The sequence below is a fragment of the Lynx canadensis genome, chromosome B3, assembly GCF_007474595.2.
Source record: "Lynx canadensis isolate LIC74 chromosome B3, mLynCan4.pri.v2, whole genome shotgun sequence".
Taxonomy (NCBI): domain Eukaryota; kingdom Metazoa; phylum Chordata; class Mammalia; order Carnivora; family Felidae; genus Lynx; species Lynx canadensis.
Genome location: NC_044308.2, coordinates 68895444 through 68921237, shown reverse-complemented (window position 1 = coordinate 68921237; position 25794 = coordinate 68895444). Strand labels below are relative to the sequence as shown.

The 25794-nt window shown below is 45.7% G+C and overlaps 1 protein-coding gene across 1 annotated transcript in view; it reads right to left on the bottom strand.

Moving 5' to 3' along the window:
• The window catches only part of RYR3 (ryanodine receptor 3), a 357957-nt gene that overhangs the window by 184209 nt on the left and 147954 nt on the right, over nucleotides 1-25794 (bottom strand). The window contains 11 exon segments of the mRNA XM_032593518.1: nucleotides 2170-2335; nucleotides 5395-5558; nucleotides 7303-7339; nucleotides 8712-8887; nucleotides 10785-10993; nucleotides 19011-19185; nucleotides 19770-19975; nucleotides 20845-20992; nucleotides 22359-22518; nucleotides 24191-24274; nucleotides 24541-24644. Of these exon segments, the coding sequence (XP_032449409.1) occupies nucleotides 2170-2335; nucleotides 5395-5558; nucleotides 7303-7339; nucleotides 8712-8887; nucleotides 10785-10993; nucleotides 19011-19185; nucleotides 19770-19975; nucleotides 20845-20992; nucleotides 22359-22518; nucleotides 24191-24274; nucleotides 24541-24644 (1629 nt within the window).

Here is a 25794-nt window from a genome sequence, read left to right as displayed (position 1 = left end):
AGGGCTCCTGTGCTGAGCCCTGGCACCATCCCATTCACGACAACATGCCTCTGGGCGGGACGCAGGACTGGGGCCACTGAGCAGGGAAATCAGGATTCGTACGCACGGAGTGGAGGAAGGCATCTCAGGAGGTGGGTCGGTGCCAGCACACAGCTGGGAGAAGACAACGGACCAGCCCAACGTGACCCAGGAACTACTGGGCAAGTCAGGATACCAACAGCCACGGCGTCCTGTTGTGACATTTCCTCCTGCATTATGGGCTCTTCCCAGAGGCAGGCAAGTCACTGCTGCTGCGAAGGCCATGGGTTGTTTATTTATTTATTTAGGGACCGCCGAAGCCCGGCTAGCCTTCAGAGTTATTAGATGCTTTAGAGCTCTCTGCAGCTCAGGGAGGACCCTTCAGTCAAACTCATTTCAAAAGTTAATGGGAAAAAGCTAATGGATTCTGAAGGACGGCAGTAATGTATATAAGCATTTTCTCAGGGGGCTGGGGGGTGGGGAGTGGAATCATGAGAAAGTACCGGAAGAATAATACGTTACTTTCTGCCTCAAAGCCTGGTTTTGCAAAGGCCTCTTGCTGGAAAGACAGGTCCCTCCGGCTGCCCAGTCAGGCTGTCGAGAGATGTCAGTGGTTCTTACTTTTTCCCAGGAGGACAGGGAGGCACACAGACTGGCATGCATTGCAGGACATGCAGAAGGGGAGGTGGCTGATCCCACCAAACCCAGAAAGGGTTTGGTCCATCCGTTCTTGGTCACCAAACAATTCAGACTTGGGGCTACTCCGTCTCTCCCCTCCAGATGCCATCTCTTCAAGCACAAGGCAGACAAATGGCTGCCAAGAGGCTTTCCAGCCTGGAGGCTATAACATGGGGCTGACTGTGGAATCTGGGGTTTTATCCATTTACACAGTAGTGGGATGCTTTTCATCTGCTGTAGTTAGCTAAGGGTCCTTAAACACTGTGCATGTCACTGTTCTGGTCAGAAACCTTCAAAAGCTCAATTCCTATCAATACCTCCCGGTTTTTCCAAATGAATTTCTCACCAATAACCGCAGAGGCCCATACTATGGTGGCCATTGTTCCTCAAGCGTACCTTATGCTTCCCTATCTCCATAAGGATATCTTCTGTGTCATTCTTTAAATCAAGGTTTCTCTGAAACGAATATTTCTCTGACCACTCTCAGTGGAGGGAAGCTCTTCCTTCTCTGAACTCAGATGACACTCTTTGTCCACACGTCTCTATTCTACCTTGGAGTATCAAATAGGTTTAACAGAGAAATTTAACGCCTGAAGTTAGCCTTTTCCAGATACGCTTTGTATAACTCCAGACTTCTAGAAAACTACTATGTATGTTAAAGTAAAACAAAACAAAACAAGCCAAAAATGTTTTTGGTTATGTAATATGAGAAATGCCTGGCTAGACAGGTTTCTTTCTGAAGTATTTTTTCAAGTTGTCCTGCACAAATGTTCATTGCCAATGTCAGAAGCAGGATATGATATGTGGCCTTTCCCAAGCTTACCTGGCCATCAAGGATGAAGATCCTGCTTAAGAGAGATAGGGCTTCTTGTTAATGACAGGTAAATCTACTTGTGTGTAACTGAGGGTTTTCCCCATAGTTCTATCAGAGCTTACAGTCAATGAAGCAGAGAAACACATTACTCATATAAATGCAGTTTTAAAAGATCCTGTAAGGAATTCATAAGGAATGAGAATAGCCTTTTTGCAAAAGGAATACACCTTGGCAAACGAGTCTGTTTTTAGGAGTCTGTATTTTGAGCACAGAAGTTTCCTAAAGCAAGGAGCATCTCTGCTCCCCTTTCAGATTTTGCATCTTATAGAGCACAGGTAACATAAAAGTTGCACAAGAAATGTTCATGGAATAGATAAATACCCTTTTAGAGACCATCACCAAAGAAAATCCTTCTTAGCTTCCAGAAAGATGACCAGGATATCTGATCAATCAATAAAGAACAATACTTTCCCCTATTTTCCCCTCTGTAGAAAACCAAGCCATTTTGTTCTTGTTTCTTTCCCTCGATGGTTTGTGAACCACGTGGGCTCCTCAACCCCATCTGCTGTGGTCGGGATGCTGATGGAGAAGAACGAGGAGCAGAGCCACAAGCATGCAGGATGGGGATGCTGCTGTCTTGGCCACAGAGCCACCCTTACCTGATAGCAGGTACCAAGCTCTCTCCCATTGGCTGAGAAAGACAACATGCCCATCGCCAGATCCACGAGGCAGCCGATCTCCAGGTCCACGTTGCTCCGGCTTGATCTTTGCGAAGTGGCCACAATATCCCCGCCCCAGACCATGTAGCAGTTGCTGCGTTTCACGCTGGAAACCAGAGAGAGAGGAAAAAGCACAGAATCTGGACTGGGGCAGTGTGCAATCAAGGCTCAGGAATGAAATGCCCCAGAAACCTTCCAAAGAAGCTTTCCAGTCAGCACCCAGCAATTTTTTTTTTTCTTAAACACATTCATCCAGCTTCATCCTAATTTTCTCAGACATGACCACTCAATTTAAGGATGTGGCAATCTATCAGAATACTTTGGTCCAGAGAGCACGGTGTTTTGGTAACTGTCTCCCGGCTCAACGTCAATTCACCTTTCTGAAATGGATCATGGGGATGGTAGTATTCCCAACTCAGAGATGGGAGATGGGGCACAGGGAAGGTGACCACCACACAAAGATTTATATAGGGATTTGGTATAAGAGGCACAAACAAAAATCTGCAGTGTCAGTGAAAAAGGCTGTGACACACTTGAAAACTCAGGCCCGCATTCCTTAGGATGGCAGACCCAGGCTTGCTTGCAAACTAGGTCACAAGTGGTCTGATGCCCAACTACGTCCTTGACCTACACAACCTGGCCCTACCCTGGAGTTCTGCTCCCTGAACTCTTCACCAACTACCAGCTTGGGTGCCTTTCTTAGCTGGCTGTCTACCTACCCCTACAGTGTAGACTCCATCATAGGCATTTATATTCAAAAGCCAATAGTAATAACCAAAGAAAGGCACTAAGTCTCCAAAGCCTGATTCCTTAATTAAGAGATTTCAAATCCTGGGTAGGCTTTGGAGAAATTAGTGGCAGAGGTGATTCTCAGAGCCTGTCAACGTGGCTGTGGGCAAGAGACAGATGATTTGGTCTCCTTCTACTAAGCCCAGCCCTGATGTACATTGCCTGAGGAATCAGTTGTTTGAAGCACCATAAAGTGCTTTTTCTCAGGCTAAACCAGAGCATGACTCTCTACCTGTTGCTTTAATGCAGTCCCTTTAAACACCTAAGGTCAACCTGATTTGACCCTGGAAAGTTAAAGCTTTGATTAGAATTCTCCAAGGTTCTTTCCAGCTCTAGAAGTATATAATTTCCTCCCCCGAGACCAGAAATCCCCTTTGTCAACATACGCTCACCTCCTCTCCTACTCCCTCTCCTTTGGGGGACCAGTGGGGCCAGTTTCTCAGTGTGAATGCCCCTCAGGCAGAGCTAGTACAAACTGCCCCTTCCAACGAGTGACAGTCACGGCGAGATTTCCATACAGGTTAAACTTCAGCCATGCTATTACTGCCGTTCAGTGATTAGAGTCCCAAGTACATTGATGCCTACTGCAGAAGTCCATTGCTAACATATTGAAGCGGTGGGAATGTGAAGTGACATGCTTCAGTCATATTTTAAAGGGGCCAAATTTGAAATTCCTCAAAACATCGGACATTGTTCCTGTATTTACTTCTTATTGTGCAGGACAAGAGACTAAGAATTACTGAGCACCAACTATCTACTAGGTCTTGCTCCAGATGCTAATGAGTCACTTTTCAAAATAAATGTTGTCACTGAGGCTCAGATAAGTGAAGTCATCTGTCTGGTGTGGTACCATCAGCAAACTCGAGTAATAAATCCAGTTGGGATGGACATGTCAGCTTTTTGTTCTTCTGGCTCAAGAGCAAAGTCTTCTGACTTCAGTCAACTGCTTTCAAGTGCTTTCCTTACCAACCCAACAAGATGTTGGATGCTGTTTGTAGCGTCTATTCTGGGTCTTGTAATGTATAAAAGACATTTGGTAATAGTAGTAATGTAATATGTTTATTCAGTCCCTGGGTCAAGACATTGTTTTAGGCATTTTTCCAGGTATTTCCTCATTTAATCCTCCTATCACTCCATGAGACTGAAACTATTATCCTCATTTTATAGGTGAGGAAGTTGAGGCCCTGGAAGGCTAAATGGTCCAGGACGTCCTGGAACTCCGTTTAAAACCCAGGCAGTTTGCTTCCAGAGTCTGTGCTCTTAACCACCTACCCACAATGGTCCTGCACGATACAGTGATTATAAGTGACCTTTCTGGTCACCAGTGTTTGATGACCCGGTAGCATCTAAAGAACACTGCCTGCAAAATGTTCCTGACTTGGTAAGGAAAAAGGTCAGCTTGCAAAACAACCTATTATATCTCTAAACATGTCTGTTTGGCAAAGACTCTATTAAGTCTCACTTGGGTGGACGTAAGGCATGGTCTCCTGGGTCACCTCTGGGGCACTGCTGGCTGGAGATTCTTTCTCTGGTGGCAATCAACCCTCAACCCTCCTCTCCCCCCTCAATGGACCAGGGGAAGGCCTGAGTGTACCTAAAACCTGCTTTCCCAAAAGATCTCTACGTAATTGTTCGTGAACTTGCTGTATCTCTCTTATGTTCTTTATGCTTTCAGACACTTCACATTCTTAGGATGAGGAGTTCTGAGTCTGTCAGTTGCTATGTGATGTGGTGCATCTTTGTATTTCTTCTGAATTGACTTCTTTCAAGTACCCAGGGGTTTTTCTCTGTCTTGTTCTGATGTTGCCGAAATTGGGGCTTGCCCAGAACGCACAGAAGAGAAGTGTTTGAGAGGGGGCACAGACTCCCAGCTGTCCATTTGTATCTCCTACCCCTGGGTCATTTTTTTTTTTAATTTATTCATTTATTTTGAGGGAATGAGAGAAAGCAAGCAGGCGAGCATGTGCGAGTGAGGGAAGGGCAGAGAGAGAGAGAAGAGAGAGGGGAGGGAGAGAATCCCAAGCAGGCTTTGCACTGCCAGCGCAGATCCCAACACGGCGCTTCAACTCACCAACTATGAAATCGGACCCGAGCCAGAATCAAGAGTCGGACGCTTAACCGACTGAGCCATGCAGGTGCCTCCATGGGTCATGTTTGATACCGTGATGGAATTATCCTCCATTTCCACTAATACACTTCTGCCATAGTACTGCCTATTTAGTGAAGGATTTTAAGCCTGTGCTTCACTTTTCCTTTTTCATAGATACTGGGATGTTTCTTTCTTTTGGGGTGTTGGGTGGAAGGGAAAAGAAGACAGCTGCAGGGAGAGAGCGAGGAGCCTGGTGGCTGACCCTGCCCGCTTGGGAGCCCCCTTACCTTTCGTGGACCCGGCCTCTTTCATCCCCTAGAGTAACAGTCACCGTGCAGTTTTTACTCAGGTCAAACTTCTCGCTGTACAAGTGATAGTCCGGAGTCACCCATCCGACCCAGACGCAGGAGGGGTCCTGTCCAGCGAAGATGCGGATTGCATAGTAACACTGCTGGAGAGAGACCACAGAGGGGAGTGAGTGGCCCCTGGTGGGGGGCCAGACATGACAGAACAAATGCAGGGGCCCACGTGGCCCTCTTTCCTTAAAAGGCACACACCGCTCCAGAGCTGGACTGCCCTACACTCCAGACTTAGGACAGGCTGACTGGAGAATCTGCCTTCCCTATTTTTCCCTTTTGTGTGTGCTTTAGCATGGAGACAATCGAGCATTTAACCTACCACTTTCTGCCCAGAAGCTGCTGCTGCTGAAATCAGGGGCAGCCGTTCAGAATGGCCAGCACAGAACCCTCACCCTCTCCTGGGCACTGCCCTTGCCCTCAGGAGAGAATAGTTGACAACTTCTGCTACCCTTTCCACTTCCACAGGGACGTCCAAAGTATTTTTTGTGGTTGTTTTGAACGTCTTAAAAAAGATGCTGCAAAAGCAGCAGCTCACATGGTGGCCCAAGGCGCCCTGTGTGGCCATCAGGCTCAATGACAGGCAGTATTGAGAATTACAGCAGTTACTGGCTGGCATCGCTATCTGTTAACACTACGCTATGACACTAGCTAAACCATGAGGTAAGTGACTGTTTCATCACGTGCCTTGTGAAATTGAGCACATTTATTCTTAATGAAGTTACTTTTCTTTGGCGCCTGTTGTATTTTTTTTTTTTTTTTTTTTTTTTTTTGATTAGGAGACAAAAGGGTCAGCCGGTCAAATGGGGGCTTGAATCTCACCGCCAGCAGCTATTAACTGTGTGCCTTGGGCAAGCCATTTGTCCTCTATGTGTTTCAGAGTGAATATGGTCCCTCTTGTGGGGATGCCATGGGAATTAAGCGGGAAGGTGATTCAATGCACACAGCGTAGTACCCTGCACTTCCTGTGACTTCCTGATGATAGTTAACCTACAAGCTTGTGGTTGCAGGATAAGTTTATAGAAGGGATGCCATGGGAGTGCCTGGGTGGCTTAGTCGGCTAAGCATCCGACTTTGGTTCAGGTCATGATCTCGCAGTTTGTGAGTTTGAGCCCCATGTTGGGATCTGTGCTGACAGCTCAGAGCTTGGAGCCTGCTTCACGTTCTTTGTCTCCCTCTCTCTGCCTCTCCCCCACTCACATTCTGTCTTTCTCTCCCCCCAAAATAAACAAACATTAAAAAAATTTTTTAGAAGAGGTGACATGCATTTCTTGCAAAGAAATGTTTTTTGTCAGGTGCTAAAGAAGGATGAGAGAAAGAAAGAAATTAGCAAGTGTTGCTTTCTGACTACTGTCTGGCTATACAGAAAAGAGACCAACATCAGTTTCCATCATCTGGACCATTCCCTGCTCATACTTCTCACTTGATTGCTTTCAACATTATTGCTGGCACTGCTCAGAGACATGGGAGAGTTGATTCACAGAAGTTTACACACAAGAGCAAACAAGAGGATTAAATTAAGAAGCCCCCCCCGCCCCCACCATATTCGTTTCAATCAGAAAGGCAGTACTGGTCCCTGGTGGCAAGTGGGCACAAGTACACCATGATGCCCAATTAGAGCTCCAGGTGGAGCTTCTCCTTTGTACTAAACAACTGTCTTTCTTTTCCCCATTTGAGAAATGTTGGAGTTGTGTTCTGGAAGCATCAAGATGGATATTAAAAGGCACAGTAATTGGCAATTAAGGAGGATCTCTAGACAGATCTTTGCTGTAAGGGGCATATTCCCAGGCACAACAAAGAATCGAAACATGAAAACCATAATTGAGCACGTTTACTTACTGTTGTTGTATGAGAGAGTATTTCTTGCATCTGTTTCCTGGGGTGGGGGCAGGGGGAGGAGACAATCCATGTTTTAGTTATTCAGCTGTACAGAGAATTCCACAATTCGGACAGGCAATTAATCTACCTTTAATGATGAAGGCAAGGTTAGAAAACTATTTTCTATACACGAGTGATCCCAACTGGTCTTGGGACTTGTGCATTTGTAATCTGCTACCACAAGCCAGGACTGTGACTTGTTACTCTTGTCTCTCAGCCCAGATGGTAAGTGAGAGCTAGGGAGCAGTTGAAGAGAATGAAATAACATAGGCAGGGATACCTCTCAATACCTTGTCCTGTTCTTTCAAGCAGCTGTACTTGTTTAAAGCTGGGTAGATACTGAAACCCTAGAGGCAACCCAGACAAGACAGCTCTAGACAGGCAGACATACATCGATGATTAGAAACAGACATTAAAGGAAAGAAATACAGCAAGGAACATATATATTCCTTATCAGGAGGGAAGAAGTCTTAGTACTCCTAAGTCACATAGCTGCTGGGCTGGACACTGGCCACAGTTATACAAAGACGGTAGTATTTGCCTTGAGAAGCTTTTAATTTCACAAAGGCAACAATTGCACCCTCTTATGCACCTTCTATTCCAAAAACATAGGATTTGTAGGCTGCAAGGAGGCTAAGGACCCAGAGGGCTCAGCAAGAGTGCAAACTTTTCCCCTAGATGTGACCCTGTTTAGCTTGACTGGTCCTCTAATTATGCACTGCACAAACACACACATGCATATGTATACACACGTGTGTACACACACATTCTTGTGACTTTACCTGACTGAAAGTGGAGAGAACCTTACCCACGAGTTCCATTTGTACCCGGGTGAGATGGGGGACACCTGAGAGGCTCAGCTGGTTAAGTGGCCAACTCTTGATCTCAGCTCAGGTTATGATTCCAAGGCTGTGAGATCGAGCCTCACATTGGGCTCCACACTGACCATGGAGCCTGCTTGGAATTCTTTCTCCCTCTCTCTTTGCTCTCTCTCCTGCCCCTGCTCTCTCTCTCACTCTCTCGCAAAAATAAATAAGTAAACATTAAAAAAAAAAAAAAAAAAAAAAAAAAGAGGGCGCCTGGGTGGCTCAGTCGGTTAAGTACCCAATTTTGGCTCAGGTCGTGATCTCATGGTTCGTGAGTTTGAGTCCCGTATAGGGCTCTGTGCTGACAGCTCAGAGCCTGGAGCCTGCTTTGGATTCTGTGTCTCCCTCTCTCTCTGCCCCTCCCCTGTTCATGCCCTGTCTCTGTCTCCTTCAAAAATAAACATTAAAAAAAAAAAAAAAGAAAGAGAAGAAACAGAAAAATGGAAAGCCAACTTTACAGCACACACGATGAGCACCTCTGAGAGTGGGAGGCCTCGCCCTCACCTTTTCTGGAATGCGTCACTGTCCAAGCAGGGGCTGTGGCTGAAGGAGGAGTGGCATTCGACGGGCATGCTCAGGCGTAGGTAGATCATGTTGGCATTGCTATTCTGTGTGCCGAATGTCTTGTGGGTCACCTTGAGGCATGGAGGGCTGTCCATAGTGCCATCTATCCTCACAACCTGGAAACACCATGGGTCCTTACCTGACACACCTGATGGCCCGACCTTGACCTTGTCCCTCCTTCCTTCATTGATATTTCATATGTCATGGCTTTCTGTGAACTATAAAAGTTGTCACCAGTGATAACCAAACCTTATTCTCACTGTTCCTTGGATCCTGCTCCATACAAAATAACAGATCTGCCTCTGGCTAGAGAAATTAAAGATTTAAAAACACGCTCATTGGGTTTTCTGCAAGATCAAGGGTGGCGAACAGGTATAACAGAGGTGGTGGAATCTGAATGATGCAGCATGGCATCTGCTGGGGATGACCTTTCAGGTCAGGGGGTAAGTAGCTCAAGAAGAAGATGCTTCCAAAGATTTCCTTTGTCAGTGGGCAAGTGGCTATTTAAGGAAAAAGCAGAAAGCCCAAAGCTTGACAAGACACATCACAGCTCCCCTGGAGGGGTTGTCTCCCACCCTGTGCATTTCTCAGCCCTGCCCCAATCACAGCCTAAAGGTTGAAATGCCTGTAAATACTGGGGAAATTCCGAGGGTGCCTGGATGGCTGAGTCGGTTAAGCGTCTGACTTCAGCCTAGGTCATGATCTTGCAATTTCTGAGTTTGAGCCCCACGTCGGGCTCTGTGCTGACAGCTTGGAGCCTGGAGCCTGCTTCAGATTCTGTGTCTCCCTCTCTCTCTGCTCTTTCCCTGCTCATGCTCTGTCTCTCAAAAATAAATAAATGTTAAAAACATTTTTTTAAGTGACAATAATAATTTAAAAAATACTGGGGAAATTCCCAGCGCTGGGGCACAGCATCTCAAGGGGTGGGGTTGGAGGAGGAATGATCAAAACTGGGTTTTTTTGAAATGTGTGATAGGGGAGGGTGCAGAGGAAATAAACTAAGAAATAATAAAAATAACAACAACAACAATAACAATAATAATAATAATATTTTTCTTATGGTCTAAGCATTCTAGAGAATAGTTCCTATCCTGGGGTGAGTGTGGTTACATATTTTCGTGTGGTTTGTAGATGGTTCTAATAGGGTCTCTAGACTCCATCCGTTTGTCAAACAGGTTCATTAGTTCCAAAAGTTTATGAGCCAGCTTTCTAAGGTGCTGATCATCAGGTAAGAATCAGAGAAATCAAAGTCTCTGCTATTTAAGACTATGGGGACAAGTAGAGGACTAAGTGTTGGTGCCTGTTGGGTTTGCATTGGAAGGTCAGTTAGGAGAACTTACCGCCAGGTGGAAGCAAGCCACTGCATCTTGCCTCAATGGAACTGATCTATCTGACTTTGCATCAGCCCCCTCACCCATCTCCTCACCCCCCATGAAAAAAACACTGTGGGCACAGGCAAACAGAGCCACGTAGACGTTCAACCAGCACCTTCATCAGGCTCCTTACAATCTCTGGCTCTTCCCTACTCCCTCCTACAAGATGGGGGCATCGTAATCAACTACTACATGTCGGTCTGAAATGCTGGAAGCAGTTCTGCAGAAACTATCTGGGTCTAAAAGACACTACATTAGGAGCAAGAATTCTGTCTAGGACATATCATCTCGAGTATCAGTAACAAACGCTCCCAGGAAAACAACAATTAAGGTCTTTGGATACTGTATGGGTATTGCCACAGCAATGCGGGAACATCTGGAGGATACACAGTAGCCCAAAGGCTTGGGGATTGATCTGCAAGGATGGATGTGCGAGGTGGGCGCCATTTGTAAGGTGCCACTGAGCTGCCCCGGTGAAGGTGGCCACGATTACAGCCCCGAGCGCCAGCCGAGGAGGTGGCTGGGAGGCCGCCAGGGCATGGACTTAGGTAAGCAGCTGCCTGTTGACACAAGCATTAGCAGGAGCTTAGGGCCTTGGCCCACCTGCCCTGCCGGGGCCAGCCACAATGTGTAACATTACCTCTATGTGCGGATGATCCTTTGGCACGTTGACAAATGTCGGGAGGCGCTTGCTGAACCACATCGCCACGTCTCGGTTCATGTTGACAGCAAAAGGCTCAAAGCCCTCTTGGAGGCCGCACATGGTATAAAACTTGAAGGTACTGGCATCCATCCCAAGATTCATGCGGCCGATCTGAGACAGTCCCAGAGAGCAGATGGGCACGAAGCCTGCAGAATGGTGGGGGAGAGCCTGCTTCAGCCCACGGGACCAGCCCGGAAGCTGTGAGGGAGTCAGACCGTGGCTTCTTCAACATCTCTGAGTCCCAGTAGGAAACAAGGGACACCCTCCTTGGTCTTTCTTCCTGGAACACAGACTCCCAACAACAGTCTGTGGCTGCTGCTGGTGTATGGGGAAGATACCTGAATTTGGTTCAAAATTATTTGGGTGGGGGGAACCATCATTCAGCCTAAATTATTCTTTTTTTTTAAACTTTTTTTTTAATATTTATTATTTGAGAGAAAGAGAGACAGAGTCAGAGAGCAAGCAGAGGAGGGGCAGAAAGAGAGGGAAACAGAATTGGAAGCAGGCTCCAGGATCTGAGCTTCTAGCAAAGAGCCAGACACAGGGCTGGAACCCACAGACCGCGAAATCATGACTTGAGCTGAAGTCGGCCACTTAACCGACTGAGCCACACAGCCCCCCCGGCCTAGATTATTCTTAAGGTGTTAATAAATATCAGCTGGAAAAGTAAAACCAGTAAGAGGATAAGTAAAATTCTTTACCTATGCTTTAGTTAAAAGTGAGATTAGGCCATGGGAAATTTTAAACACTGCCCCAAATGAAACAACACCAGAAGCCTCAAGATGGACTTAGTACCCAGGGGTGCCTGGGTGGCTCTGTTGGTCGAGCATCCGACTTGGGCTCAGGTCATAAGCTCGCAGTTCATGGGTTCGAGCCCTGCATTGGGCTCTGCTCAGAGCCTGGAGCCTGCTTCAGATGCTGTGTCTCCCTCTCTCTCTGCCCCTCCCTGCTCATACGCTGTCTCTCTTTCTCTCAGAAAAACATTAAAAAAAATTTTTTTTTGGGGGCGCCTGGGTGGCGCAGTCGGTTAAGCGTCCGACTTCAGCCAGGTCACGATCTCGCGGTCCGTGAGTTCGAGCCCCGCGTCGGGCTCTGTGCTGACTGCTCAGAGCCTGGAGCCTGTTTCCGATTCTGTGTCTCCCTCTCTCTCTGCCCCTCCCCCGTTCATGCTCTGTCTCTCTCTGTCCCAAAAAATAAATAAACGTTGAAAAAAAAAAAAAATTAAAAAAAAAATTTTTTTTTTTAAAGGACTTGGTGCAAAGAGCCTAACGTCTCAGTGCCTTCCAGTGAAATGAGGAGTCTAACAGTTCTTCCCGTTTTGAGTCTGAGAAGTTTTACATGCTAACAAGGACTCTGTTGGTTTACAAAATACTATTTACAAACTGCCATACCCCCAGCCTGCTGTTGTGGCCCCCACCCGAGCAGGAGGTGACACTTCCAGCAGGAGCCATGGGAAGTTCCTTCCTCCCCTCCTATGGCTACGGTCTCTTTCCAAGTTCACTCCTGCATCCCATCATGTTAAAAAACTGCCATGCAGAATATTCCAAAGCAGAGGTTCAAACTGTTTGCTGTTCTTGTTTGTGGGCTATTTATAAATCATAATTGTGGACCAACAAATCAGCAGGGCTGGGAAAGCACTAATTATCCCTAGAGCACTCGGCAAGGGAGGAAGGGCTCTGAGGCCGGTGGCTAACACAGGGACTGGAGCCCCCACAAAGAAAACTGATGTCACTCCTAAGACAGGAGTGTTTATTTCAGGGGAAATTTAAAGGCCAACTTTGGGAGAATTTACATTCCACAATAAGAGGTTTTGTCCATAGACATCAAGGACAAAATTCACTCCTAGAGTCCATGCTTATGTATCATTACCTAAGTCACAAAGAGTCTATGTAGACGAGCCACGTATGTGAAAAGTGAATCCTGCCCAAGCTAAGAAACTACGAACTCATTTAGGACACTATTTGATACCATTTAATAACATTTCAAATAAAAGAGCTTTAACACAATGCTAGCAGAATAAGGGTGATGTTTATACAGAGAGCCTCTGCTCCAACACACGAAGGACTGAGAATACACCAGTGGCCTGGCCCCTAGGAAGGTAGATGGGCAGGTCAGATAAGCACCCACTCATGCAACCTCCAGAACAGGTTCTATGCTTCTGGCATTTTTGCGACAGGAAACCATCTCCTTTCTGCAGACGGGGACGTTTATAATTAAGGAACCCTCGGAAATCTGATTCCAGTGTGGAATGAGCATTGCTTATTAGCAACATTTCTTGGGACCCCACTGAGACAGAGGGCTCTGGTTTGCACTATGAGAAGATGTAAAGGAAGGAAACTATCCTGATCCCAAGGTGCGTATACAAACAGGACAAAACTGGACTACAGAGCAGTGAATGTTCTGCTGTAAAACACCGCTGCTCCCATGACCGCACTTTGGTTTCTGCTAAAGCGGGTAACGTAACCCAGAAAGCCATCACTATAGCGGTCTTGGAGCCACGATCATGAAGCAGCACAGCCCTGAGGTAAGCAGAGAAAGGGCATCTCAAGAAAACCTGTCTTCTCTATTGACTTGAGTGGTGGAACATACGAGCAGTAGTCACACAAGCCTAAGTGGGAAGAAGCGGGGCTGAGTACTTCGGAATAACTCAAGCCACAGGAGTAACTTCCTAGTCACAGACCCACTGGCAACGGGAGATACATGCAGAAGGAAAACAGGTAATGTTTGCATGAGGCCTTTTTTCCTGTGGGGCTTGGGCTTCTCCCCATTCCTAAGCTACCAGCAAAGCAGACAGCACTTTACTGAGGACAGAACTGGAGACTTGAGGAGCTAATGGACATGACCAAGGTCATGAGAAGGGCAAGTGACAAAACGGGACAAGATCCCACACACTCTGACTCATAGGTCAGCTGCCAGTCAGTGTGCAAGAGAACGGGGGGAATGTTCCAAGGGATGAGTGCCCCAGCTTTAAATAGCAGCCATATCCCAGGGCAGAGTCCCATCCCTCCAGGGCAACAGCCCTCTACACAGGGGACATCTGAACAGAGCACGAGAGAAGGCATGGCCACAGTGGTCATGGATGTGACAGCAGTGGGGGAAAGACTGTTGGGCACCTTCATGGGACCAAGTGGGCATAGCCATGACAGCTCTGCAAAACAGCAGAAAAGAAGCTAAGTCCAAGGTTTGGGTCAGAAAACAGAAAACCGAGAAAGGACCAAGAGCAAAGATAAATCCTCATAAGGTGCCAGCACTTTCTCCGGGGGAAGAATACTTGATATATTCAGCTGATAACTGAACCCAGCGAATCAGTTCCCTCCACCTGGCTGAGAGGCTCTAGTTGATGATCTTTCCATTCCTGAAAAGTCCTTTTCATGAGGCATTAAAATGTCATGTAACTTTCTAATTCTGCCTGGTAGATAAGGGGGGGACGATGATAAACCACAACAGCTAATGTTTATCAAATACTTTCTAGGTGTTGGGCACTGGGCTTAGCGCTCTGCTGACTCGGCTCACTGTTATGCCCATTTTGCAGAACAGGAAACCGAGGCTTAGCAAACTGGGTAACTTGCTCGAGGTCTGTCACCTGGTAAGCATGCAGAGCCAGCATGTGAAAAAAGCTGCCAGAGAAGCAGTCCAGAGCAAGTAACTGGGACTGAGGCCAGGATGCCTGGCTTTCTAACTCTTATCTATAGTAACTTGCTTTGTGACTTTTTCTTTACTTTTCCTAAGTGTTAAGTAGTTGAGCAGTTTGCCTCTAGATAAAGCAACTGCAGACCCACAACCACCAACCACTGTAGGCTCCTTACACGAAAAGGGCTACCTCTGAAGAGGCCACATGGCTTCCTGGAGTAAATCTGGATAACAAGTTCCATTTGGTAAGGCCACATGGCGTTCGAGTGAGCAATGACTCTCACAAACAAGGGTTTGTACTTTGCACACAACTCGGTTAACCCCTAGCTTCAAATGAGACTGGAGAAGTAAGTGGACAGAAAAATAAAGGGGAAAAGAAATGCCCCTCCACATATGCAGCATCATAGATGCAATGTGGTAACGTTTTTGAAAAGGTCGGAGGAGAAGACTTGCACATGGCCTTATCTTGAACCAGGATATGCATGGAGTTCTTGTTCCAGGAGAGGAATGCCAGAACACAGACATTTACATCCTGCCGAGAACTTCAGGTTCCAGTAAGTTTTGTATCACGAGGCCTCCTGACTAGTTCTGTGATTAAAAAGAGGGAGAGCCAGGGGGGGCATGTTTCAATTATTCAGGACCTTGGAAAGAAACTGGTTCCCTAGAAAATCTAAACCATGGCCCCGGTGTCAATCCATTTTAAAGCTGTGGAAAGACACGAGAGCAGCTCACTAACAGTAAAGGAAAAACGAGATCGTGGAAACAGCTGGTTAGATGAGTGCCCAGGCCCCTCCTGGGTGTTTCTGAGAGTCTCACCACAGCAGCCTGTGTTTTACCCATTCGTTTTCATTTCTTGCTAAGCCTCCTGAAGATGGAGTCCAAGGACAGCTCGGAGGTAGTCACGAGACTTGCAGCAAATGCTGCACGTTCCCTGCTCCAACCACTTTCAGAACCATAGCACCCATCTGGAGAGAGAATGGCAGGGGCCCCTTGGCACCAATGTGGCTTGCATGTGGATGGCAGTGATGCCTCCCGCAGGTAGGTTTCATCAGCCACCTACGGAAAGAGCTGCCAGCAGAGCTGGGGGATCTGTTCAATCCTGATGGGCCAATGGCAGGAACAGCCCGGGAGGCTGTCCCTGCAGACACCGAAGCTCTAATGGAGCAGTTTGTCCCTCAGGGGAGTGCCTGGCAGAGAGGCAGCACAGGGGACCGGCAGTAAAGCCTCATTCAGACGCCACATTCTGAGGTCTAACAGGACGTTCAGAATTGTATTTTCTTCTCCTCTAAATGGAATAAAAGAGAAGACTGATCGCAAAGGTTTCACCAGGGAAGCTTCTGAGCTTTCAGATGCTATTAGGTGACAATGCTGAAAGCTGTAATGGTCTAAGGCAGGGATCAGAGTAGGGAACAATGATGAGGACAATTCTAATGAGGCAGATAAGAGTATATCAACTCTTAGGATGCAGAAGAGGACAGAGGTAACAATTTATAAATAAGCCAGAGGAAAACAGCCATGAATTAGGATGCTTGTCCCCACTCTTTGGCCAAAGGACTGGAAACTTCCCACCAGCACAGCTCTCACTTCGGGAAAGGCCTGAATCAAGGCTGGGATGCTGGTGACCAGAATAGAAGCATATAGGGGATTTTGCTTTATGGAGGGATACCGTGTACAAAATGCTTTGTTTTCAACAGATGCTTTTCCTAACAGCTCCAGGCAAGAATCGCTGCCTCTTTCCCCCTTACGCAGAGAGCAGAGAGATGTTATAAGGGCTATTCTAGGCCTCTGGACTATTATTATCAAAGAATGGCATGGCGACTTCCTTTCAACTGTCCTTCTTCAGACTCCTAAGCCATCACAGAAGTGAAAGAGCCTTCCAATTAACCTTGTCTCTGTGTTATTAAAGTGCAATACAATATTACAGCATAATATATGAATATGTACAATTGTATTATAAAATAGCTCGCTAATAATAGACTTTGTTATTCTGAAGGTCAGATCATGTCCCTGTACACAAAGGGTCCAGGAGGCATTTTTTTCAATACAACACAGATGATCTCTAAAAGCAAAGTTACCCTCAAACATCCCTCTTCTTTACAGTATTCCTCTGCTGAAAGCCTCCAACAGCTCCCATGCCCAGAGAGTGAAGTCCAAGGGTGCTTGGCCCAGATTAGACAGCACAAATTTCTTGAATGTAAAGACCAAGTCTTGGTATTTGAGACTGTCCTCTGTATCTTCTCTATCTTTCCAGTTTCGTCTTTTAGAAATTCCATACACAAATCTTCCAAACTTTCCCACCCTTTCCTGAAGTTTCCTGATCCCACACTATTACTCACACTACTCATACACTATTATTATTACTGCAGTTATATTCCCAGAAGGGAACACCCTGGCTCCTTTGAGGTGGGCATCTGTCATATTCTTTATTTAACATCCAGTTTTAATACTGCATTTATGGAATTGCCATCTGTATTAGTCGTTTGCCATTTCTAACCTACTGCCTTGAATTATTATCTTTTCAGAGTTATGTGTTATTTATTGTTACAACTAGAAAATGAGCCCCTTAACACTGCTATGGCTTGCATTTTTATATATTTTGGACCACTGCTTTTCATGCTTTAATTTGTATGCAAACCACTGGGGTCTGTTGCCACCAGTTTCTGGTCCACTAGGCCTGGTATGGGGCTTGAGATCCTGCATATCTAACAAGTGGGCCACACTTTGAGTGGCGAGGCTTTGAACTTCACGTCTAACTGCACAACACACAAGATTCTTATCCCTTCCTTATGTGGAGCCAAAGCCTCATAGGTAAGTAAACTCCCCTAGTTCATACACAGCAGAGCCAGGACAAGTTTCCTCATCCTTGGACTCTGTCTACCTTAGGGAGCTACTTTCCTAGGGGATGAGTCTCAATCTCCTAGTTCTTCCTTTTCCTCCTGGCCTCAAGAAGAGAGCACTGCATGTAGTGGGTACCAGGCAGGTATCTGTTTTCTAAGAACCATGTCAGAAGGCAGATCTTCTACGCTGCCCTTAGGTCCACGTCCCCATTTCCTCTGCTTTGCCTCTGAACCAGCACAGAAACATTTCTTTCTTCTGGTGACCTCTTTCCCAAATGTCTCCAAAACCACGAATCTTTAAGGCCTTGATTTTAAACCTTTTTGGCAGGCATTAAAATGTGACCCCACCTGGCTTTAGTCATCCTGTCTTTCTAGGAAAATACACTCAATTGCAAGCTTTCTGTTTCCCTAAATACGTGGCTCTTAGAAAAATCTTTGAAGTTCTCTTAGAGTACAGTTATGTACAGAAAAGAGGTGTCCATAAAAATCATGAAAGTGACTTATAGAAACTCTGTTAGTAGAGAATTGTTTAAAAAAAAACTCTTAGTAGAGATTGTTAAAAACTCTGCAAGTAGAGAATATTTATTTATTATATATATACAGTGACACGTATTTCTGCTGCTCTCACCTATGTAGTTCTATTCTTTTTAGCTTTCTTGGTGAAAAAAGGTTTCTTTTTGTATAGTGTTGGAAATTTAGAGCCAGCCGGAGCCCTCATCATTTAGAGAGAGGGAGATGAAGTTTAAGTCCACCCAAGATGTCCGAAGTGGAGAGCAGCAGAGACAAGGGGAGAGTGGCCTCCCACCTTCTCGACTACTCCACCTCATCCCCATCTGTCATGAAGATGGCAGTGACACAGCGTCAAGCATAGGGATGTACGTACAGTGGGCACTAAGTCACTGCTGTAGAATTTGATATCCAGGAAGGATGTTGGAACTTCTTACCGTCTATTTGTCTGGTATAGACGAAGACAGCGAAGCCCAGAGACGTCAAGCCGAGACTCTCTGGGAGCCACAGCTTGTTAGGAGCGAGTCAGCTGACTCAGAGTCCAGTGCTCCTTCTCCTATATGCAGCCAACGTTTGCATATAACGTAGTGAAACAGACAGGAAGTAAGCGCCAATTGCTCCTTTATGTAGCTGGAAGCGCCGTTCTGACTGACGTCTATTCAGGGCCTTTAATAAGTGCAACTGTGCTTGGGTCAGAGCATGTTTGAATTTCAAAATAAATTATATTTCATTCAAGGGAACAGCTACGCCCAACTTTTGTGTTTCAATGGTTCTCATCAAAGCATCAAGTTCAATTACACAAACATGCAGACTGACATTTCAAATCAGAATGAAAGGACAATTCTTTAATTCACTGTGTTTTCTATTCTGCCAGGGACATGAGTCCACACGCAATTAGCATTTCGTTTGTAACGCTGGGAAACTTTAACATGCCATGCCACAGGACAGGGAATCACAGGAGAGCTTCTTAATTTATCTGGAAGTTCAGAACTGATATTTATACCAACTATTGCCATGCTCTTGACTCTTCAAAAATGACAGTAAATGGGTTAGTCTTCACCACCAGGGTTTTAAATATGTAAAGGATGGCCCACCCTAAATAAGGAGGCAGATGAGCTCACCCAGCTCTCCCTGGATTTTCCCTGAACTCATGGAGCTGGAACGGGGAGGGGGTAGATGGTAGACTTACCATTCTCAATCTCATAATCAGCGAAGGCAAGTTCAGAGCCTTTGTTGGTAATCAGCAGCTCCCCATTCAGTGTGAAGATCATTGAAGCATCATCAAGGTTAATCATACATCCAACCACATCTCCTGGCTGCCACGTACGTCCAAAATACCCACTGCCTTGATGCCAACGCTGGCCCTAGGAAATAAGACTCCAGAGCTTAGAGAACTGGAGGTCCTAAAAGCCCCCATGCAGCTAAAGAAATGCCTCCATGAGCAATTTCTCCTAACTGGTAGTGGTACCTGGTCTCTACAAAGTACTCACCTCTCTACCAGGGACAACTCACGGGGAGGAATGATCTGTCTTACAAATAAATGAAACCGAGTTACATAGGCTCATCAGAAAAGGTAGCCAGAGTCTCCCAACACCCAATCAGCTATGACAGCAAACAGAACTCTCTTGAGGACAAAGTGGTAAGATTTCCTCACATACTAGCTGCGGTGTGTTCTGGGAACCTCCTTCAGAATGGAGACAATGGGCTCAAGTTCAAGGTCAGGTATGGAAGTTACAGAAAGCAACTTGGGCGTATAGTCTTCCCCTATACCAGAGCAAAAAGCAAAGTGACGATCACTAGGTAATGATCACTCAATGACCTAAATTAGTCAGTGACAGTGGTGACTCAACTTTGAAGCCAGAGATTCAGACACTCAGAACTTCCAATTTGTAAGGAAATGTTTGGAGAAGAAAAACTCTGGGAACATGTGGACACGACCCAGACTCACCCTGCTGCCTTCAAACACAAAGGCTTGATCATCGGCTCCCAGCTCAACGTCGGGCCGACAGCCTGGCCTGGCCCAGCCAACGCGCATGTCTCCTCCGGTCACCACCTCAAACTCAAAATACCACTTTCCAGATCTCACTGCGTAAGACCGCTCTACCCGGAAAAATCGAATTTTATCTATGCTGACTTTCTCCACAGCTGGGTCAGCTATTGTGAGAAGGAAAGGAGTAAAGGGGACAGGAAGTAAAGAGAGAACACAGGCCTTTAATAATTAGGTAGCATTCCTTACAAGAATTGCACAACAACAAAGACTGACAGACCTCCTGTTACCCAACATGGCATTTTGTTCATAATACAATCATCACCATGATCATCATATCCTAATCAGAATACAAGGTACATTCACTGAGTGACTACTTTCTGGTAGATCCTTTAGAAACGATATCCAGCACAATTCTATGAGGTCAGTTAATACGCTCTTCATTCCACAGATGAAAAACTGAGGCTTAGAAAGGTTTACTTGTTCAAAGTCACAGAGCCAATAAACGGAGGAAAGTAAGGATATGAACCCAGGTCTGTCTTACTCCAAACCTGTCCTCTTCATTACTTATAATAGTGACCTAATTTGCCTCTAGTCCCTCATTGGGTTTGGGATCCCAATGACATGTTCATCAGTTGTGGGCTGGTGATTTTAATGAGTTGTAGAAGTCAATTTAGAGATGAGATGACCTGGCCCAAAAGTAAGCTGAGAGTCACATGTTTGGTAAATAAGAGAAATAAAGATTTCTCGGTTTTGTGACTAAACATCCCCAAAAGCTCAGCTATGCTGGAGGATCGCTTATTCCCTCTGGGACTGGGTCACAGAAGTGCTCACCATACAAACTCATCACACAGTTTAAACATGGTTCTTTCTCCTTCCTCCTCCCCTCTCTTGTTAAAATACACCATTCTGTTTAGTGCTCTTTGGTACCAATATCGTTTCTAAGAGTACATGTTAGACTTGTCCAAAGTCAGCATTTTTGCAGAAGTAACATTTCAGTCGTCTGGGACCAGAATGAACAATCTCAACTCGTTACCTAGTTCTTGGTCTGACGGCTCAATGTTATAGCCATAACCAACAAATGTGCGAACAGCTTCACGAAGGCTGTCCCTATTGGACTTCTTTGTACGCTCATCCAGTAATACGTATGGCACCAGCCGGGGATTTCTTTTGTTCTTCAAATCCTACATGAAGCCAGACAAGAGAGGTTCTGAGAAAATACATTTTGTCTTTACCAAGAGCTTGTCCACCTTACATGTTCTGAGCCACCATCCCGGCTTCCTCATATCTGTCCACCAGCCCTCCCCCCAGCACCTTGATATTTAGCAATATACTCATTTACTACTTCTCTTCAGGATTAAATGAATATAAATGGCAAATTTCTGCTATTAAAAACACATTTTAATAATGCCAGGCTGTGAATAAAGTGAAGTATCCTGAAACTGGTTAAAAACCTCTACTCCCAAGGCAAGGCAGGTGGGGATTCACCTAGTTATTCCCCTGTGGAAGAGCATGCCTTGATTCAAACCATTAGAGTCTCCTCACAACAGTCTCTTAACAGAGAAACAAGATAGATAAACACCTATGTTCACAGAGAAGCATCAGAAAAGGTGGCAGTGCCACAGTGGGTCCATTTCATTATAGAAGGCACACATTTGTATTGGAGACCTCCTCAGTTCCTTAGGGAGTACTAAGAATACAACGGCCAATGACTGGAGTGATAAGTCATCATCAACATATATGCCTGCCATGCTGTTTTGAGTCTCCCTTACCCCATTCTGCCATGGTTTCCATAGTTGTGGTCTTCCTGGCTTCCAGACATGTGCAGAGTTGGAGACTCAGGCATAAATAAACACGTGTACATACAACTACCCCTGACCTTCCCTGATGGTACCCTGGATACTTAAGGAAATGAAAGAACACTAAAGGAGAGATGGTTTGTCTCTACACTCCATCTAATTCCTTGCCAGGCCCTGGTTCTGGGGCTGTCTCCTGTACAAGCCAAGGACTCTGCCCACGAATTGTGGGCAGAGGCTAAGGTAAGGGGCACCGGCTTCTTGGCAGGCTGGTTTGCCCCTCTCTTGAGCTGGGCTCCCCTCCTTTTCACCTTCAGTGGTAGATGCCTGGGACTGACCCAGAAACACTTCTGAGCTGTAATGCTGAATTGTGGAAAGCTTACCTTGGCCTTGGAGAGTGGCATAAAAGCTCAGCTCTCCACAATGCCAACAAAAAAGATAGGGAATGAGGCAAGATGCAGCCAGTGGGCACACATACAGGGAACATGATCGCAAGTGAGCCAGATTAACAAAGGAAAGGTAAGCCTATTCATTTCTACAAAATTGGAATTATGCCTGGAGTTAATGTCAGTGTGACCATTACAAATCCTATCCAGTCCCGTGATTCTATAAATAACGAATGCACTGAGGCATGACGGACAGAGTGCAAGGGCAACTTCCATCTTCCAATCTAATACCCACCAACGCAAAATGGCATTTTGATGGATGATCACATCTCCTAGTTTTTCCAGCAGGCTTACTTAGTACTTCTCACCTGTTGGATGCCATAGGTCCATCCTTGTTTTATTCTGTCTTTGGCCCAAACATTATGTGCATTTTCTGCAAGCTTATCCACCAAAATTTCTTGAGGAGGTAATAGCTTCACATCAGACAAATCCAAAGGGGCTGGCTTGTAGCCATTGGACATCATATAGCTATAAGTAAACAAAACAAAACATATACTTCTATATATATACACATGCGTGTATATTCCAGATCTTAGACCCATACCAGATTTTAGACCAGCAACACATGGTAAGAATGCCATGAAAATAAGGCTACGGTCTCAGGTTCTACCCTTTGGTAGAATGAAGTGTCCAGCTCTATTGCAAGTCCTTAGATGAAGCCCCTAATCCACCACCCTTTTTGCCAATGCACATCACAGATGACACAAACTGCTGGGCAAAGTGGATCGTCAGTGCAAACCCAGCCTTATTTCTAAGAAAGCTACAAATGAGGGGCTACAAATGCCTGACAAATGAGGGGCACATTCAGTGTGCCGTGGTGTTACCGACAGCTCCTTCAACTCACTTCCAAAACAGAAAGGGTTACAACTAGATTGGCAAGGACAGGACCTTGAGCCAAATGGTTTCTTATAAATTAGTAGAGAATGAGCATTCCATCTTAGAAAGCTAAACCTTTACTTTCGGAATTAAACAAAAAGTCAGGACATGAGACAATGTGAGAGCTTGAGGTGACCTTCATGGTTTGCTCTTCGGTCCAGGAGCCACAGCCTCAGTGGTCTGTGGTTTGGTAGATAATGTGAAGATGGGAAAAAGCGGAGTATGAGGCCCGGTAGATGTGTGGCATGAATGGAGAGGACCAGAGTACACGGTGGAGTGACTCTCAAGGAGAACAGCTGATCATAGCCACATAGGAACGGGAGTCTGGAGGCGCTGACGGCCCCAGGGACACCGAATGCCCAGATCAAAGCCAGAACCTGAATGTGATGACTTATAGACCAGGAACTCCCTCTACACAGGAACTGCTGAGCAGTGTGAGAGGCACGGTCTGCTACAGGCATTAAATACTGCCCCTCATCTACCTTCTTGGGATGCCCAATCTTGGGCAGAGTCAACATGTGCTAGCTGTTGAGCACTGACCCCAGCAGTCTGGTCGGCAGGCTCTGCACCTGGAGTTGCCTCTGAGAGTGAGGCTTGGCAGCTTAGGAGTTTCACAGGGAAGATGGGGAAGAGAAACATTTGATTAAAGCTGGCATTGCCTTGGCTCCTAAGTAACTGGGACACCTGTGTGTGAATGCACACGCACCCAAGGCTGGTGCACGTGAGGGTGAGCAAGCAGTTGAGCGCGAGAATGTGCCATGAGCGCGTATCTGAATGTGTGAGAACATGTGACTCTCCAGGAATGTATGGGTGAGAGAGAGCATAGGACATAGATTTAGGGGCCGAATTAAATCTTGGCAGAGACAACCGTTTCCACAAAGGAATTACCAGGCTGGCCCAATGCCAGAGGAGTGAGTCTTTTCTGTGGCTACCAACCATTTTTGAGCTCCTGTGCCAAGTGCTATTCTTACAGACCGAAGGCTGTGTAACCTTCTGAGTGTCGCACCTCCCGGCTTAGAAGTAAAATAGTAGCGTAGGTCCCAGGTGAAGGAGCAAAAAGAGGGGAAGCTTGGAAACACTCATATTTCAGCAGACTTCTGTCTGGGTTTACAGTACAGTCGAAGTAACTGGGAGAACCGTGCCCTGCCAGTGCAGGCATGGATCTGGGGCCATCACCTGCCTTTGCCCACGGGCCTCCCATCCTCCCAGTTAAAAAATTCAGACTGAAGCATGAAAGTTTTCGATCATTAAAAAAATCACTTACTTTTTGGGCAACTTGACTTTCTTGAGATCCTCCCCAGCAGCTGGATTAACGTGAGCAATGTGGCACCCCAGGGCCAGAAGGGTTCTGTGATGTAGCAGAGGGAGAGGAGAAGGGTCAACTTGCTCAAAGACAGCAAGAACCCTAACCTGCATCTGAGCTGATCAACAACCATGGTGTATGTGTTATTTACTATGCTAAGTCCTTCAGTGGCATGAAGAATCACCATCTCCACTCATTTATCAGAATGCGTCATGTTTTCAAGGCAAGAGACATACCTTTACAGTGTAGTTATAAGGCATTAAATCACCCACTCACTGTTTAGTCCACATTCAATTCGATTCAGCACTCACTTTAAGGTTTCCGTTGACATTTGTAGGTTATAATTCTTCTCAGTTTCAGGCAGCTTTGAAAACTCCACAAGACAGGGGTGTTGTCTTTTATTGTCATCCCGTGTCTAGGTGACAACATAAGAAAAACACAATTTAAGTTTTGACAACAGGCACTGCCCCGGAAAACAGAAAAGGACACACTTTGAAACATGGCCCAGGCAATCCATATAGGGCAAGACAAACACAGTTATTTGCTGATAGGCAAATAGACCATCTCTCTCTCTAGCAAATGACACACATCGTCCCCAAGTTGCCAGCGGCTTGTGCTCTGTGGATTGTTTCTACTCAAGTGTCTGTGTTCAGAACATACTCTCATAGAGAAACAATTTTACACATGGTAGCCATGTTCCTGCCTACCCCAAATTCATGGAACCATAATGCTGCTGCAGGACAGCATTCTTTATAAGGGACTACACAATCTGTCCAGGAGACACCACTCTCCCAACAGAAATATAAAGTCAGCCACAAATGTGAACCACATTTATAATTTCAAATTGTCTAGCAGCCACATGAAAAGAGCAAAAATAAACAGGTGAAATTAATCCTAATGATATATTTTAGGAGCACCCAGGTGGCTCAATCAGTTAAATATCTGACCCTTGATTTTGGCTCAGGTCATGATCTCATGGGGTTGTGAGTTCGAGCCTGCACTGGGCTCTTGCTGACAGTGCAGAGCCTGCTTGGGATTCTCTCTCTCCCTCTCTCTCTTCCCCTCCCCTGCTAATGTGCACTTTCTCTCTCCCAAAATAAATAAACTTAGAAAAATAATATATTTAACCCACGATAAAAAATATTACCATTTTAGCAAGCCATCAGTATAAGAAATCATTTCTGAGACAGTCTATAGTAGTTTCTCACAGCAAGTCTTCAAAATCCAGTGTATTTTATAACTACAACACATTTCAATTCAGACCAGTTGCATTTCAAGTGCTCAGTAGGCATTTGTGGCTCACGACTATAGTATTGGATAGAACAGATTCAGACATTAACTAATTAAGTCATCCAACAAACATTTGTCAAGTGTCTGCTATGTGGTAGGCACTGAGCTAGACATTAGGAGTTCAGTGGTGAGCCAGGATAGCCCCAGGCCCATGAAGAATACAGTCTAATGGAGTAGAGAATAGTAATAAAATAACCATAATAATAAATGTAATATTGCAGCTGTGAGTAGTTCTCTAAAGGAGAGGTCTGTGGTGTTATAAAAGCACACAGCAG